Genomic DNA, 16298 nt, shown 5'->3' on the forward strand with positions numbered 1-16298 from the left:
GACGTTTCTCTAGCAAAGTTTCCCACCATTCATCATCAGAGCTATCGACCACTTTGATATCAGCATTTTTCGAATTTCTCTTTATAGTTTTGAGACCGATCGAGACAGACGCTGTTCCTCTCTGCACTCAGGTGTATCTAGGTTAAATTCGCGAGTGTGTTACAAAATGATGGAAAGTGTGCAAAAAAGGCATCAGAAAGAGATACAGAAATTGACTAAGTAGATTGTTGGCCAACTTTTGTGCTGTCGTCGTGGTCGGGTCGAGTTCGAGTCGAGTTCGATGAAAAGCGAAACCTGTGCGAAAAAAGAAAGCGAGTTTTCACTGTAAGCAAACGCCCCGCGAAACAGCAGCGGTGTAAATCACAATTTCAGCTGAATAGACTCCGGCTTCAAGTTAATAATAGTTTCCAGTGTGTTGCTATATGCACATAGATACATAGATACATAGATACATAGATACATATATACATTCGCACGTATTTTGTTTTTGCCACGAAAGGCGAGGCGAAATGGAAACTTCACGCCACCGCGGCAAGCGCTTACTCACTCCCAGCCCCTACTACTGGCTCACTTCTGTCCCTTCCAAGACCCGTGGACCCTGCGCCCCTGTGTTTGCATGCAGATGGACGAGCCAGACTTTGCTCATCTGGCGACTTTGCAGCCGCCTGGCAACAGCTCGCTCGCTCAGCTGGTTGCTCAAGGGGTGAAAAGACAGCCAGCAGCAGCAGCAGGGCTCACACCTGAGGCGAAACGGTAAACGGGATCCGTCAGATACAGATTCAAGCAGAGTATCTGTATCTGCGCGCACACACACATAGATACGCGGAGCTACCTGAGCCACGGCCACGTTAATGGGCATGGCAAATATTGCAAAAGCAAACCGAGAGACCGACTGGAAACGTCTGGCTCTTCGGCTAGTCTCACCTTTGCTCTGGGGATGTACATACGCACGTACTGCGGGCCCAGTGAGTACGGTTACCGATCCCCCCGCGAGAACGTCAAGTGCTAATTCAGTTATCACAATTTTTGATTTGATTAAATTTTATCTAATTGCGACGCACCTGCAGAGAGTACGCTCTCCCTCTCTCAGTGCCTAGCTCGCAATCAGTTTTGCAAAATAAAATCGTAAACTGACGCAGCGCTATAGCCAGTCAGGTGCGATAAGCCTGAGAACCCAGAACTTGGAACGGAACCCCGCGGAACCAAGACGGAACGCTTAGTCCGCTCGAGAGAAGCGCGCCGATCGTAGCCAATTTGGTCCGACACGCGCCCTTCTAAAAATCGACCCAATCGCCAAATCAGCCGTTCGGATTTCTGAATTCGCATTTCGGGTCGGCGGTAGCTCCCCTCACGCGGCCCCTCTGTTTTCAGCTGTCACTCACAGCGATCGCTCGCTCGCAATCCAAACAAAAACAATAGCCGTGGCAAAAGCAAAATACGATAAACTAAGCAGGAGAAACCAAACAAAAACAAAGAGCGCTCGGATGTGCGATTCGAATGTTTGTTTTTTCGATATTCGCTGAATAGCACCCAATCATCGTCATAATAACAATAATAATAATCGAGTTCTGTGCGGTCTGTCATTCAGTTCCATTTAGTCGTCGGCCATCGCTGGAAGTGGTGCACCTCGTCTCCGGACCGCCGAAGTCTGTGATAAAGCGTGCACAAGTGCGGCGAGTGTTCTTCGCCCCTTCGATCGCAACCAAAGAACTTTAGACGTACGCGTCCGCGTCCACTCCAATCCAATCCGTACGCTCCGGCAAGATGATAAAAACAAAGAACAGCGACGACAAGCTAGACACACTCCTCTCGCGCAGCGTGGTGCCGATCATCGATCTCGCCCACTGTGGTAAGTACGATCCCCCACATGGAAGCCACCGCCATCCATCAGCTCACGTCCCAACACACATGCTGCTTGTGGTTGCTAGGCTACAGATTTAAAGACAGATTTCAAGCACAGTAAAAAATAATTTAAATAAAAACCAATGGGGTATTTATCGTTTTAAAGAATTTATCAAACCGAACGGAATATATGTATGTTCCTATGAGTTCAGAAGAAGTTTGCTTATCATTAACAAACTGACGTTCAGATAACGTCTTGGGAATTCCCGCTAAAGTGTATTTTTGTCTTTCTCTTACCAAAAGTAAGAGGTTTTTATTCTTGAACTTGTTAAGGTTAAAGCTGAATAGAGCGTTAGCCACATTTTATTATAATAAATACATTTAAACCAGGGACCGTAATCAGTATAAGTTACCAAATCAAATCTAATGATTATCTTTGAAGATAATAAAAGAAAATCATAAATGGAATTTATTTTTATATTTCAAAAAATGGAACATATTATTTACGGTCCCTGAATTAAACAAAGGATTTTTTATAAAAGTGTTTCTATATTATCGCAATATTCTCATATATTTTACAATGGGTATTAATCTTAACCTTAACCAACTCGTATAAAATTCATAAGAAATTTAAAGAGCAGTTAAAGAATCCAATGAATCATCGATTAATAAAAATATGAAAAATTCGCAAAAGCTATAAAAATTTGCTAAAATTTAAAAATCATATTTATAGCAATGTTTTTCTTTGAATTTTTATAGATATGTATTTATGGGAATTCCATTTAATGGTGATAGGAACATATTATATTATATATTGAAGTACATATATAATCTTGTTAAGATTGAGATTAATAAACTGTATTTTAGCCATGTTTTTTTTCGGTGTAGGCTAAAAAACTCCACAGTCAGCTGGGTGTAATTAAGTGCAGTCGTCATTGAGTCATCGACAGTTCTGTTTTGGGTTTACTATGCTCGATCGTTCAGGTGTGACAGGGCTCCCTTAGTTAATTGCAGTTACTTAATTTGTTCGTGGCTTTGCAACTACGTCGCAATTAAGTATAACTAATTATTTACTTGTGCAAACTGACAGCATCTCTACACGTGCGACTGCCAATGATTAAAACGATGGTTAAAACGATCTTGAAGTCAGCTACGGAAAATCTGTTCAAGAACGACGTAGGTCTTATGTACTCTTATCATATTCGCAAAGAGTTTACTAATTGGGAGTAGATAGTTAATCTATAAAGTGCTTTAATGGAACTATGTATGTACATACATTTACGTAGCGGCAAGTATCACGCTGTTACTGCCTGGTACTTTTGTGTGATTTCTTGGAAACATAGGACATGAGTAACTTGTCAATGAATGCTCTCTAACTCACACCTTGCTATTATTAGATGCCGTGGAGCATAGTAAACAAGACAGATTGTTAGATATTTATTGCATTTAATAATGCCAGTCTAAATGTCGATCGATCCACATTGTGCAATATCGAAACACATAAATATTTATAATTTTAATTGAATTTTAAATTAAAAAGCGTTCTCTACTTGCTTTGTGAATCTAAAAAGCTATTCCCTTGTCTGCTCTGGTATCTCTGTTATTCTCGGAAATTCCCGATTGAGGCAGTGCAGTTAAGATACATAATAGTCACATTATCTTACTGCATTTCGTAGCTATTTATTTGCTCTTTGTTTATGTTTGTCTTTACGCCAGATTATCAAAATACGCAGAAGCTTGGAGGTTTATACATCTCAATTCAAGGGTTACTGATTTTATGACTTTGTTTGTTCTTCCGCGCTTCATCATCGGCTTGCCCTTTTTTGGGGCCACAACAAAATAAAAATTTTCCATTTACCCATTTTGGAGGCATTTCGGAGCTGGAGCCGTGCCCGTGCGTTAACTGGGTCTTTGCCGATACGTGACACAGTTTCCCCGCAGTAATGGAAATGTACGCTTATCTGGCCGTAAGTTGGGCCTCGGGCTCACCTCACCCAGTGCGCTCGGCTGGGTTGGATACAGTGAGGCTTGGCCTTGAGGGCAACACTCTTGACCTTCGCGGAGCACTCTCTCAAGCGGCAGAGCCATTGACCCCCAAAGCAGCTAGAAGCAATTAAATCGCTGCCTTGCGGCATTTTTGTGTCAACGGAACTTCAATTGGTTATTTTTTTCTTGCTTGTGTTTACTTTTTGTTTTATTTTGTTGTGTTTTTATTGTCGGTTCCGAGGTGGAGAGGTTTTTGAACTATATGGCAGTGGAAATCGTGGCATTTGTGGAATGTTTTGATACGCAATGCCACCACCGCCATAGTGTAGTGCGGAAACTCAAACAGAAACGCATCGGAACATTAACGCTTGTTTGAGTTACGAAACCTGATTCTGTTTGCACAGCGACTGCGATTCTCAAGCGTCATTTGCTTAGTGGTTGCAGCCTTATTTGCTCACTGCCGTTCGACACTTGCCTGTTTGCCAGTTGCCAGTTACCAGTTACCAGTTCGGAGACGAGCCTCATGACGCATCTGGTTAGTGAATCCCCCGGCGTCATCGCCGGGCCTCACCTCGTCGCGTTCGACTCGGAAAGACAACACAAACACCAGTCGTAACGCCAGCCAGCAGATACTACCAAAAAAGCGAGGGGTATAGCCAGCATGCTAAGTAGTTGGGCTCTCCGGTTGAACCGATTGAAACCAGCTTAAACCTGTTGATTCTCGACATGCCAGGCGCTTTGTTTAATGGCCACCTCTCTTGTGGCTCGGCTTGGCTGGCTGGAAATAGAAATTGCCAGGCGGATTTCACCTGACCCCGTCAGGTAATTGACACAGAAATATGTTGTTAATGCAGGCAGAAAGCGCGAATTAAGTTCTCGCTCTAAACTGACAGCTGGCCAAACAAGAATGCAGCCTTCAGGCAGTTCACACCTCCCCTAAGATAGATGATAACTCGCATTGTTCTGCATGGGGGATGTCGTTGACTCCGGATGCCTCAATGCCATTAAAATTATTTTTCCATTAGCCCGACATCTGCAAAGCGCGCTTCCCCCAATTCAAACCACTTTCCAATGATCGCAGTTCGGCTTTCTATAAATAAATTATACTGCACGGCCATATTTCTCGGCGAAATTCCGCAACTAAATTGCCAAATAGCATATGGATGTACATATATACGGGCACAAATAGGTCTATAAATATTGATTTGAGTTAATCCATGCGAGAAACTCAAGTGGCGAATTGGAATCTATTTGCGGATTATGTTTAAGGGGTTATTCCAAAGCAAAATATACTGAACTGAGAGTTCAGGCGGCCATCGCAATTAAATTGTAAATACACAGAGTCAAATGGCGCTGAAAGCACACAATGGGAATGCTCAACGCGTGCCCGCCATTTATGTTCCGACCATAAATGCATAAAAGCCAATCAATTTCAGCGATAAACTTGTACAGTAAACAGAACACAGTGCCAACCAAATAAAATAGAAAAAGAAAGAGAGGAAAACCCAATCGAGACATCGAGAAATTCTGCGCAGTGGCAGGCAGCAAGGCGAGGCGAGTCGAGATGATCTTCGGCCATGGGATGTTTCTACTTCTACCGACTGATTCAACTGAAATACCCTGACTCAATTAGCTAAATTAGCGACAAGTTAGCACTAACTACTCGCTGGCATGTGGCGCTGTTTTTCAGCTGGCTGGCAAAACTGGCAAATTGAAAGGCGACTCGCATCCCAATTGTCGACTAATTGAATTGCATGCAAACAACACGGAAAACGGGCAAAACACAAATAAAACTGGACCGATGCCTAATGAAAACGAAAGGCGATATGACGATCCACCGATCCGATTCGATCCCCGGCCTGGCGTCAATTAGAATCATTCAATTCGCCCGACTGACCTCTCTCTCTGCCGCCGGCGCCTCATCATCATGATTCCCTACATCATCATCTGCCATCTCCATCTTCATTTGTGAATAATTTTAAAGGCCTGACGATTGCCGCCGCCTGGCGACAAAGCTACCCGGAATGATAAGAGCTGCGAAAACGTAATTGTTATTAACTGTGAAATTCTGAATTGAAGGAAACCTTATCAGGCAGCGCTGCAGTGCGTCACTGTCCCAATCGGGAGCTGAGGGCAGGCAGCAGTAATTTCCAGTAGAGCCCAGGGAAACCTATTTATAGATAGCGCATTCGCCCGGTGTGACACCGCGGACTGGGGCGGAAAATATAATTACTTTGCTTTCATTCATGACTTGTCTCTCTCGCGATGAGTAAGTGATCACATTAGCAACCAAGGGAAATTCCCGGTCATCCGATATCTGTCAGGGCGACAGCAAGGGCGCTCTTCCCTTCCAGACAAAAGAAGAACTGTGTACTTGGGTCGAATGCGAGGCGGGGTGGAACCCCCTCCTTGCGGCGCGACTTCCGCTGCGGTTTTTCCTCGCATTCTCTATTTAATTTTCCGCCGTGCATTGTCAATGCCGCGGCCATTATCGACGATGCCATCGCATTGAAATTGATTGCATTTACCTTTATTGCATTCGGTATGGCAAATTACGAGCGTCTATCGAGCTCGCCCTTCCCGTTGCTGAGTGCGAATGCGGCTTATTCGAGATTCCAAGTGGCTGATTATCTCACCTGCGAGTATGTCAGCGGCACGTGGACGCTTAGCCACACTTCTCAATGGGCCCTGACATTCAAATCAACGTCCAAGTGCTCGAGAGCCAGCTATTTATTGGCGTTAGTAGTATAGAGAGCGTACATATATACAATCTACCATAAATACGGGCAATACTCATTTATGGGGGACCACAGCTCCACCGCTGGCCAGGTGGAAAAACATTTCCAAGAAGCCATAAAACAGCGACCACAAAACAATTAGCGATTAAGTGGCAGTTCCTCTGGTTATTCCCACGCCCACTAATTCATTCTCGTATCAACATTTCGTTTCAGGCATTGAGGAGGTGCCGGTCAAGTCGGTGGTCAACCGTGTGGGTCACCAGCTGAAGAAGGCCCTCTCCGAGAAGGGCATGGCCCTGCTGGTCAACCATGGCATTTCAGACGAGAAGGTAAGCTTGAAATTCCTTGTTAAGAACAAGTTAAGAGGCATTTAAATTAAATGGGAATAAATTATATATAAAGTAGGATTTGTATATGTATATCCAATAAATAGAAAATAAATATATACCAAATTTATTTTGGTGGAACTTTTCTGCATATTTCTGGTTTAATCCCGATAGTTCTCAATATTCATTAGTTAAAATTTATGGGATTAGCATAAAAAGTTCTTCAAAAATATTATTTAAAGACATCTAACTCATGGCCTACTTACCCTCTGCTTTTGTGAAACAGCTCAAGACTGCGTGGGATCATTTGGATGACTTCGTGGACCTCGCGCCTGAAGTCAAACAGCACTATATTCGCACAGACGGGGACAAACACGGATATGTGAGTCGCGGCCAGCCGCGCTTCGATGGCAAGGCACCGGAGCTGCGCCACGCCTTCAATATCAGCACACTGAACGCCCAGAACCTGCCGGAGGAGCCGCTGCCCGGTTTCGCGGACCACATCAGCACACTGGCCACGGACTTTAAGGCGCTGGCCAGCTTCATCTTACAGGCAATGGCCGTCTCGCTGGACATTCCCAACACCTTCTTCCTCGAAAAGCACTCGCACATGCTGTCCGGCGACCACGACAACATGAGCTCCCTGCGCATGCTCTACTACCCGCCGGTGGTGGACGACGAGCCCGGCCAGAACGACGTGATCAAGGGTCGTTGCCAGTACAGCTATCAGCGCTGCCTGTCCAACCAGCCGGACTTCCGGCCGGAACACAATCCCCGCGACGAAGACGACCTCAACGAGGTCGATGGCCCCAATGGCCAGCTCTTTGAGCACAAGCTGGGCAACGGCGCGGTTATCCACTGCCCTGCCCACGTCGACTATGGCACCTTCACCCTGCTGGCCCAGGACTCGGAGGGCGGGCTGGAGGTGAAGCTGCCCGGCAGTGAAAAGTGGAATCGCGTGGGCCACCTGCCCGGCTCCATACTCGTCAACTGCGGCCAGATCTTGAATATTTGGACACAGGAGCGCTATCCCGCATTGGTGAGTACTCAGCAACTTAATTTTTAGTGAAATTCCAACTCATCTATTTATAAATTTCCGCTCCAACAGCAACACCGCGTCGTTATTCCTGAACAGGAACACATTCGGGCCCGCGGTCGGCACTCGATAGCGTTCTTCTGCCATCCGGATAACATAACGATGATATCGCCCAACGATCTGCCCAATCCGGATGCGGCCCAGGACAAGGCGTGTCTGAAGCAGCGCAAGAAGTCCTTCAAGGCGGCGAAAGAAAGGTGAGTTTGGCTGGCCCTAATCACGTTTCCTGTGCTAACTCGCTCTTTGTTTATTTTTATTTTTCTTTGTGCTTATCGCCGACGATAATTGGTGGCCGTAAATTTCACAGAGTCTACAATGCATATCAGTTGATACAGAAAAAGTTTAGAGATACGTACAGCAATAACGGTCACTCATAACGGCGGCAGAAAGCCACGCGCTAGAATCCGTCGAGCCATCATCCATCGCATCTCTACCTGAACCGGAATGAATGAAGTTCGCTGTGGACATGGAAGTGGGAGTGGGAAGTGAGAATAAAAATGAAAAGCCAACGCACATCCGATGTCTTGAACCTTTTTATTATTACCTTTACTTTTATTCCATACGATTGTAATTGCTTCATTTCATTAATTTATATGTATCGAGATACTATATACAATACATGCATACATACACCGTAAACATATACCTTTGTATAATAAATATATCTGTATAATTTAATATAGTTTCCACTGAAAAACGCACATGTTAACGTTAACACTTACTTAAGTCGAGGGGTTTCTTTCGCCTAATCTGGTTGCTCGTGAAACGCGGAAGGTACACACACTGAGTACAATTCCGAAATTGACCGACAATCGACCACAGGACTCGTGCTAAAACTGACTGTGTGCCGCTTTGTAAATATTTTTCACAAGTTAATTAACATTTCCTCTCCCGCTGTCACCTTGTTAGTATTTGCTGTTCATATTTAATGCCACCTGGCCGAATGAGTACATGAATTTCGCATTTGGTTGTAATTATTTTAATGTGGTCTGCTTTTAAAATTCTCTTTGCTTTTTTGTTAGCTTTCCAATAATGAATTCTTTCCAACTATTCACATACATAATACATACATTACATAACAATTATTCGACTACCATTACTAATAGACACTCAGTTTTGTAGTTTTGTTACAAAATAAGCCTCAGCTCGGCGTTGGACATTTAATTTAATTGCGAGCGATATTAATTTCGTTTAATTTGAACATTGAGCCGCGTTCTGATATGGATTAAACCATATACTGGCCATAGGTACACTGTATCTCCTTTGATTGGCAATAAACGTAGGGACATAAAACGTTTCAGTCTGAATACAGTCGCTGGCAGAAGTAGTCTCACAAGTCATTGTCGCTGTCCCAAGGGTGTGTGGAGGAGGCTGGATGTGTGAAATTCGCCAGCTTATCTGGGATTGCATCATGGAGTGACTGGCCAGCATACCTTTTCCAGCGACTGTAATCGCCGTCGGAGCTCTACACAAATTGCCATAATTTAATTATTTACTTTTCGGCGTTTACGCGATCTTTTTGGGTTTTTTTTTTTTTTTTTTGGTTTTCTCATTTAAGTGTCACATGCTCACCCCGTCAGTTGACATGCCAATTTGCTGTTTAACCAAATCGTATTTTCTGTTATTTATGGCTTTTATTGCGGTTGCTGCTTTGAACAGATTATTATGGTGCTCTACACGGACACGTGCCACGCTTTTCGGGGCGGACAGAGTGCTTAGAATACCCTAGAAAGTACAGGGTATAGAGGGTAAATTGCTATCTCTTGACAGCAATCGGAATTCTTAATTTTCGGATGTCAACAAAAAGATACTTGCGTATATTTTGTACTTCCTTGTTGAGCTGGCACCTTCTTCGAAAGTGCAATGCACCTGTCCGCCCCTTCAGCACTTGGGTAAACAAAGAAAATACCCGCACTTGTATTTGTATAAAATTAAAAATAAATACTTCCAAATTATTTTTAATTTAGGAAAAAGGAAAAGCGTTGAACTGGGAAAGGGCATGGCGCAGTTTGCACTTGAGTGGAAAGCTTTGGGCTTAATTTAGTTAACAATATTTGGCTACATTTCAAACGTTATCAACGCCGCTGCTGCTGCTGCTGCTGACTGTTAACTTTTTTCGTGGGCGTTCCGCAGTTTAAACAAAGCGCCGAGAGTTAAATAAAGCAAATATTGACATGCCCACGGGCCGGACAAGGAGGGTAGTCGAGGGAAGATGGCACTATGCCCATTTGTCGACGACGGTGAGCTCTTAAGCCGGCGCTTTAAATAATGACTATGAATCGTAAGACAAAGTCGGCGTTGTATGCATGTCGTTTATATATATAGGTGTATATATTTGCAGCGATTTGATATTTTTTTTTTGGCAAAAACAATTTTAGCCAGCTGAACACACTGAACTCCCTTTGATTTATGGGGCGGCGGCGGTGACAAATTCGGCGCGGGCGTGGCAGTTACTGCGATTGTATCTCTCCTACTGCTTTTTAACAAATTCGCAAGTTCTGCTCCTTTGAGTCGAAGGAGAAACTAAACCGATTTTAGTTTAAGATTGGGGCTTCAAGATTGTCCAAGCAAGAAAGTAGCTTCATAGGAGTTAGTGGCACTTGGCAAAACAGTTTCATGAGTGTCAGTTGCATCTGGTTAAAGGTTAAAGGTACTTGGCTACACAGGTATAGTTCGTATATAATATATAGCATCGGCATTCCGCTACAGCAACAGTGAGAGACTTTGAGTCGGGAAACTGGAGGCGGCGGCTAATATGTGGCTAATAGACCCAATGGATATGTTAGTCGTGCGCTAGGCTCTACGTTTAAAGTTTATATGAGCGGAACTCTTCATTAATCGGCTATGCTATATGACACATGTATATATATATATATATATATATAGTTGGTTTTAGCCTAGTGAACAAGATTATTTTAATGACAAACACTTCTTAGAGAAATGAGAAACGAAATTAGAGCTGGAAATCAAGTATTATGTGCATGTCGTATTTCATAGGATAACATCTAGCATTAAATACGTATATCAAACATTCAATATTATGTTGTACATATATATTAGCTGCATTTCGCATTTATAAACCTCTCCCTCTAAATGTCAATCGATTATTTTGTGGAACTCCCGACTCCATCCTATCCGTGACACATACTAAATATTTATGCCATCGGAATATATTTCCATTTCCATTTCCATTTGTATTTCAATTCTTTTTGCACGTCAATTTTTTGCTCTCGAAGGCTTTCTTTAATCTGTGGGATTGTCGTTTTGTTGTGGTTGCTGTGGCTATTATTCGTGCTCAAATTCTTTCAGCTTTCGGCTTTCAGCCGGCGTGAGTGGGCGAGTGGGTGAGTGTTGTTGAGATATCTCTTTTTAATCTGGCCGGTTGTGGGCGGGGGGGGGGGACACGCACATCAATGAAGCACTGCAGCTGAAATCAAGTATACGCCCCCTTAGTTGGTGTACAGTGGATGCAGCTGCTGCATCTGGGCATCCGTGGTGGGCGTAGCGGCATATTGACGGGCGCGCATCACGCTCATGTGAATCTCGGACGAGGCCGTGGAGTTGACGCAGTTGGGCATCTCGGCCGATCCGGACCCAGCCCGGGCTCCATTCGTTCCCCTCCGGCTCGGGCCGCCGAATTCCAAGTCCCGGTCATCGTCCCGTCCCCCGCCGCGGCGGCAGAAGGAGAACGGGTAGGGAAAGAGGCTCTGTGTGTGGGGAAAGAAAAAAAAGCTATTAGATATAATGAGATGCGGATAGAGTTCGTATATTTCATGGCTCGCATATTTCAGTTGGAGTACGCTATATAATTTAATAGACTTGGCTTGCTAGCAGCTACTGTACAGCACTCAAAGGTTAAGCATACGACGCGTGGGACAGTCCACGAGGGGTGGTTAGACTGGGGGAAGGCGGGAGGCAGGAGCTTGGGTGGCGGCGGCACATGGCTGTGACAATTTGGTTTCACACACAAAAACAAAAGGAAAACCCAACAAAACAAAGGGGCGAAAAAGGAACAAAAAAATGCTAAACGAAATGAAAGGCCGCCGCACATACATACGTATAAAAAAAGGACCAGTCCATGTGGGTGGGAGTGTGAGTGTGTCGTGGTGTTGTGTCAAAGTGTGCAGCATAAAAGGGAGAATTTTTAGAGAAAAAATAACATTTCATCATCGCAATATACGCTTGTGTAGAGCAGGTGTTGTTGTGCGAGTGTGCGGGTGAGCATTCGCATACGCATATGTATATACAGAGCAGAGCAGAGTAGAGTAGATCGGAGTAGGGCAGAGGGTTCTGTTTTAATTTAAATATTACATTTCGTTTTAGGCTTTCTGTTGCATACTTTGGCGCGCTTAGCCCGTGCTGGGCCAGAGGCAACGAATCAGCAAGGAAAGCGCCAGCTGTGCGTGGAAGAGATGGAAGAGATGGTAGATGGCAGTACTATGTAGTATGTGGCAAGTGGTAAAAGGCAAGTGGTAAGCAAAATGTTCAAACGATTAGAAAGCCAGACCAGGACCCATTTCACTACCAATTCACCCCCAAGACAGAAGGTCTCCAAGCGATGAAGGAGAAAGAGTGAAAGCAGTGATTTAGCTAGAGAGAAAGAGATAGAGGCAGAGAAAGCAGGCAGAAGAGCAGAGAACGTGCACAGTTTCCAGTTCTTCAGGCAGAGGAAAAGCTATTTTTCTTGCTTAGCAACCAGAAGTAGAAGCATTTTCAATCAGCTAAAAAGTATAACCGCTACGGGCTCTACACTTTCCACCAGGCACTGGCTGCACAGAGAAAGAACATAATTATCACGTCCACTAATTAGTATCTCTGAGTCTTTAATGCATTTCTTTAGTATTCAAAAATCAATATTTAAAACATTATTTCCTACTTTCGATTTAAACAATAATATAACAAATATATTTATGAGTTTCTTTTCGTAGCAAAAGCTTACGATCATTTTGGTTAAAGATAATGTCTCCGAACTAGGCTTAAATACTTCTAACGATAAACTTGCTTTAAAATTGCTCTTTTAAAACTTTTCTGAAAACTTATTGGTTTCAAGGATAGGATTAATAGTGATATATTGATCATTTATTCTTTGTCTGTGCCCCAATGCTACTACAAATAGCTACCAAAATAATTGCTAAACGTGAGCCTCTTCGTGTGGGCGCTGCTGTGGCTGCGGTTGTCTCGCCAGTTGCAGTTGCAGTTACTGTTGCTATTGTTGCTGCCGCTGCTGTGCAATGCATTGCCCGATCCTTGGCGATGGCAGCCCTCGCCGAAGCCCTTAACTAAGTCTAAGACGGTGCAGGGAATTCAGTTTTCGGATGCCCAATTAAAGCGGAATCGAATTGAATAGAATAAGAGTCCCATCAAGATGTCGAAGTTGGAAATAAATGCAAATTACTCCTCGCTGGCAGCCCAGCCCAGCCGCAACTTACCTTGAGGGTTTTCTTGAAGGCGGCCCTGAAGTCGCGATTGAAGTACGCATAAATAATGGGGTTCAGGGCCGAGTTGAAGTAGCCGATCCAAAACAGGATGCCAACCAGGAGTCGGGGCGTGATGCAGCTATCGCACAGCGAGGACACGATGTACCTGGCAATAAATTAAATTAAAAGAATGCTTAAATTTAAAGCTAGAATTCCTTTTGGTAGTCTTAAAAGTAAAGCACTTATGGGTAGATAGTGTTTACCCCTTGAGTCGATAGTTTTATATTACAAAAAACTATAAATATATTTACAATTAGTATACGCACCAGAGGAAGAAGGGCAGCCAGCAGATGAGGAAGGCGCTCATTATGATGCCCAGGGTGCGGGCGGCCTTCCTCTCCCGCCGCATCGTCGTTATGGTTGACTGCTCCACCTGGATGCTCGGGCGCGGCTTGGGAATTTGGCTAATCTGGAGATGCTTCTCCAGCAGCAGGGCGGCCACCTTGGATCTACCAAGCACACACAAGTAATTAGCGATAATTGGCCAGCGCGACGGCCACTCGAGTGGCTACGTTACCTGTACACCAGCCGCTCCTGACGGTCGGCCTCCTGGTAAATGCGGTAGTACATGGACAGCATCACGATGCCGGGTATCCAGAAGCTCATCGACGAGCTGACTATGGCGTACGCCTTGTTCACTTTGAACTCGCATATCTGCAGCGGAATGGGAATCAGAATCGGACGGGCACTCAATTAGTGCCAGTTTCAAGCATCAATAAATCAAAATGGATACTGAACTGGAGGCCCTGAATACAACTGGATAGTTGCCAGTGGCGAGTTCTAATGGTGCTTAATGCGTTGCAATTTCCAGCTGTGGCTGCGCCTGCGGCTGCGTGCGGCCAACGCTGCGTATGGGCAATGCGATTACTGCAGCGTTAAGTGCGGCAATAAAAACTCAATTACATTGTGCATTACCGCAATGGCGCTTGACAAAAGGACACCACCACCACCACCACCCGTGGCACTAGCAGAAGACGTCTAATCAGATTTACGGCCAGGACGCGGGCCTTCCAACTTCCGTGCTCCGTCCTACCTTGCGCCTGACAGTTATTAGCATAAACAAGTAAAACTAATTAAAGCCCCGCGCAGATGCTAATGTATGCAAAGGGCCTTCAATGGCTTTCATGACTGGCAGGCGGAACGCCAAAAATTATGCACAGCCTGTGCCCCAGTCAGCCGCAGTCTCGCGCACAAAACCGGAATGGAATTACGTACATTTATTTCTACATCAGCATTTTTTATGGCGCAATGATAACCGCATTGCCGGCAAAGGCAGCTGCTGACTGCTGACTGCGCAGGAATCAGGAATGGAAGCGGATCGGGCTAGCGGCGGAGAGGCTCCCGTAGAGCTCCCTAGCAGGCGTGCCGAATGCGGCTGGAGGAAACCAATAAAACGGAGTAATAAATATGCTACCTGTCGGCTGTGCGCCTGAAAGGCGTAAAACTGCTGCTCCAGCCACAGCCACAGGAACATAAATCAATTTCCCGTTGAGACGGGGCCAGGCCAAAGTCAAAGACGGACGGACGCACGATGCCATGTAAAATGCATGCAAAGTCGATACACAACGTGCGTATCAACAAAATTGGAATTTTCTATTAGTTTGATGTGCAAGAAAATTGAATAAATAATGCAGGCCCTAGAGTGAAATCCAAGGAAATCTGAAGGTAACCGAAGGTCCACTCATGGGGAGTGGAAATGGCCCCTATTCCTTTCACAGGTAAATGTAATTATTCAATTAAACGCATTATTACCCCCCAACTGGGCTACTCACATGCGGATTTGATTTGAGATACTTGTAGTTCTCGGTCGTTGTGTACCATCCGGAGCAGATGGGCAGGAATGAGAGCAGCGCCGGCGACAGCCACACCATCAGCAGCATGATGTACACGCGCCGCTGAGTCATAATTAGCGGATAGTCCAGGGGCTGGACAATAGCATAGTATCTGTGTGAAAAGTCAGTTTAATTATTAGTAAAACTACCTTAAATCATACCTTCAAGTGGTCCTAGGCGACACTCAAAATTATTCTGCGTTGGCAAATGGGGACTCAACTCACCTGTCGACGGATATGCAGCAGAGGTGCATGATGCTGGCGGTGGAAAAGTAGACGTCAAAGCTATTCCACATGTCGCACATCACGGAACCGAACATCCACTTGCCCGAGATCATAACGGAAGCATTAAATGTCATTGCACAGAGGGCGACCAGCATGTCGGCGACGGCCAGTGAAACCACAAAGTAGTTGGTGATGATGCTGCAGGATGGGAGAGTGAATTCAGGGATTAACGTAAGGGAGTAACTGCGAAAAGAAGCCCTAGTGCAATGGAAATCCAGATTACCCAAGTTTCCAAGTTGAATTTGTGCATTAAGTTTGCCAGTCACTCGCAGCTCACATCGCTAATCGCTTTCACTTGCGCCTTCAAAGTTGAGTTGAAAACTTTGGGGCCCACATTGCGCATACGCCGCATGTGACCGCCGTTAAATGCGGCACGGCACGGCGCTTCTCCGAGTGGATTTCATTGTTTAATGGGTTAATTAATAATTAGCTTAACGCCACCGCAACTTCCACCAGCAATCATCAACATTGCGTGGCACCGCAAAACGTTAAGTCAATTATGTGCACGCGGCGTATGCGCAATGCGGAGCAGCAAATTCGTTTATCGGCCGTCAGAACTGATTTTCAAACATAACCCCTTGCCTCAGATAAAACCACAGCAAACGTAAAGCCGGATTGCCTGTGGGAGGAAATCTGAACAGGCCAAAACTTCTCAAATGAAAGTTTTGCTTTCAGACTAAACGGTTTTGGGCAAAAGTGATTTAATATGAAAGGTGA

At 44.8% G+C, this 16298-nt stretch overlaps 2 protein-coding genes across 4 annotated transcripts in view; one reads left to right on the top strand and one right to left on the bottom strand.

Annotated features, from left to right (window-relative positions):
- Positions 1-93: 93 nt before the first annotated feature.
- LOC108084249 (uncharacterized) lies at positions 94-8689 on the top strand. 2 transcript variants are annotated; one of them, XM_017180386.3, is made up of 6 exons: positions 94-324; positions 1589-1849; positions 6780-6895; positions 7179-7931; positions 8001-8185; positions 8296-8689. In XM_017180386.3, the coding sequence occupies exons 2-6, from the start codon at positions 1765-1767 to the stop codon at positions 8363-8365; spliced, it is 1209 nt and encodes a 402-aa protein (XP_017035875.1). In that variant the 5' UTR covers positions 94-324; positions 1589-1764; the 3' UTR covers positions 8366-8689. The 2 variants fall into 2 exon arrangements, with proteins under 2 accessions (XP_017035875.1, XP_017035876.1); XM_017180387.3 differs by lacking the exon at positions 94-324 and having other exon boundaries at positions 1147-1849.
- The window catches only part of Octbeta1R (Octopamine beta1 receptor), a 31161-nt gene continuing 23366 nt past the window's right edge, over positions 8504-16298 (bottom strand). For both annotated transcript variants that reach the window (XM_070286625.1, XM_017180106.2), the window contains 6 exons: positions 15522-15719; positions 15238-15409; positions 13983-14119; positions 13732-13914; positions 13418-13571; positions 8504-11695 (listed from right to left, as the gene is read on the bottom strand). In XM_070286625.1, the coding sequence (XP_070142726.1) occupies positions 11438-11695; positions 13418-13571; positions 13732-13914; positions 13983-14119; positions 15238-15409; positions 15522-15719 (1102 nt within the window). In that variant the 3' untranslated portion in view covers positions 8504-11437. The remainder of the gene's footprint in view (positions 11696-13417; positions 13572-13731; positions 13915-13982; positions 14120-15237; positions 15410-15521; positions 15720-16298) is intronic.

Source organism: Drosophila kikkawai, chromosome 3R, assembly GCF_030179895.1.
Source record: "Drosophila kikkawai strain 14028-0561.14 chromosome 3R, DkikHiC1v2, whole genome shotgun sequence".
Lineage (NCBI taxonomy): Eukaryota > Metazoa > Arthropoda > Insecta > Diptera > Drosophilidae > Drosophila > Drosophila kikkawai.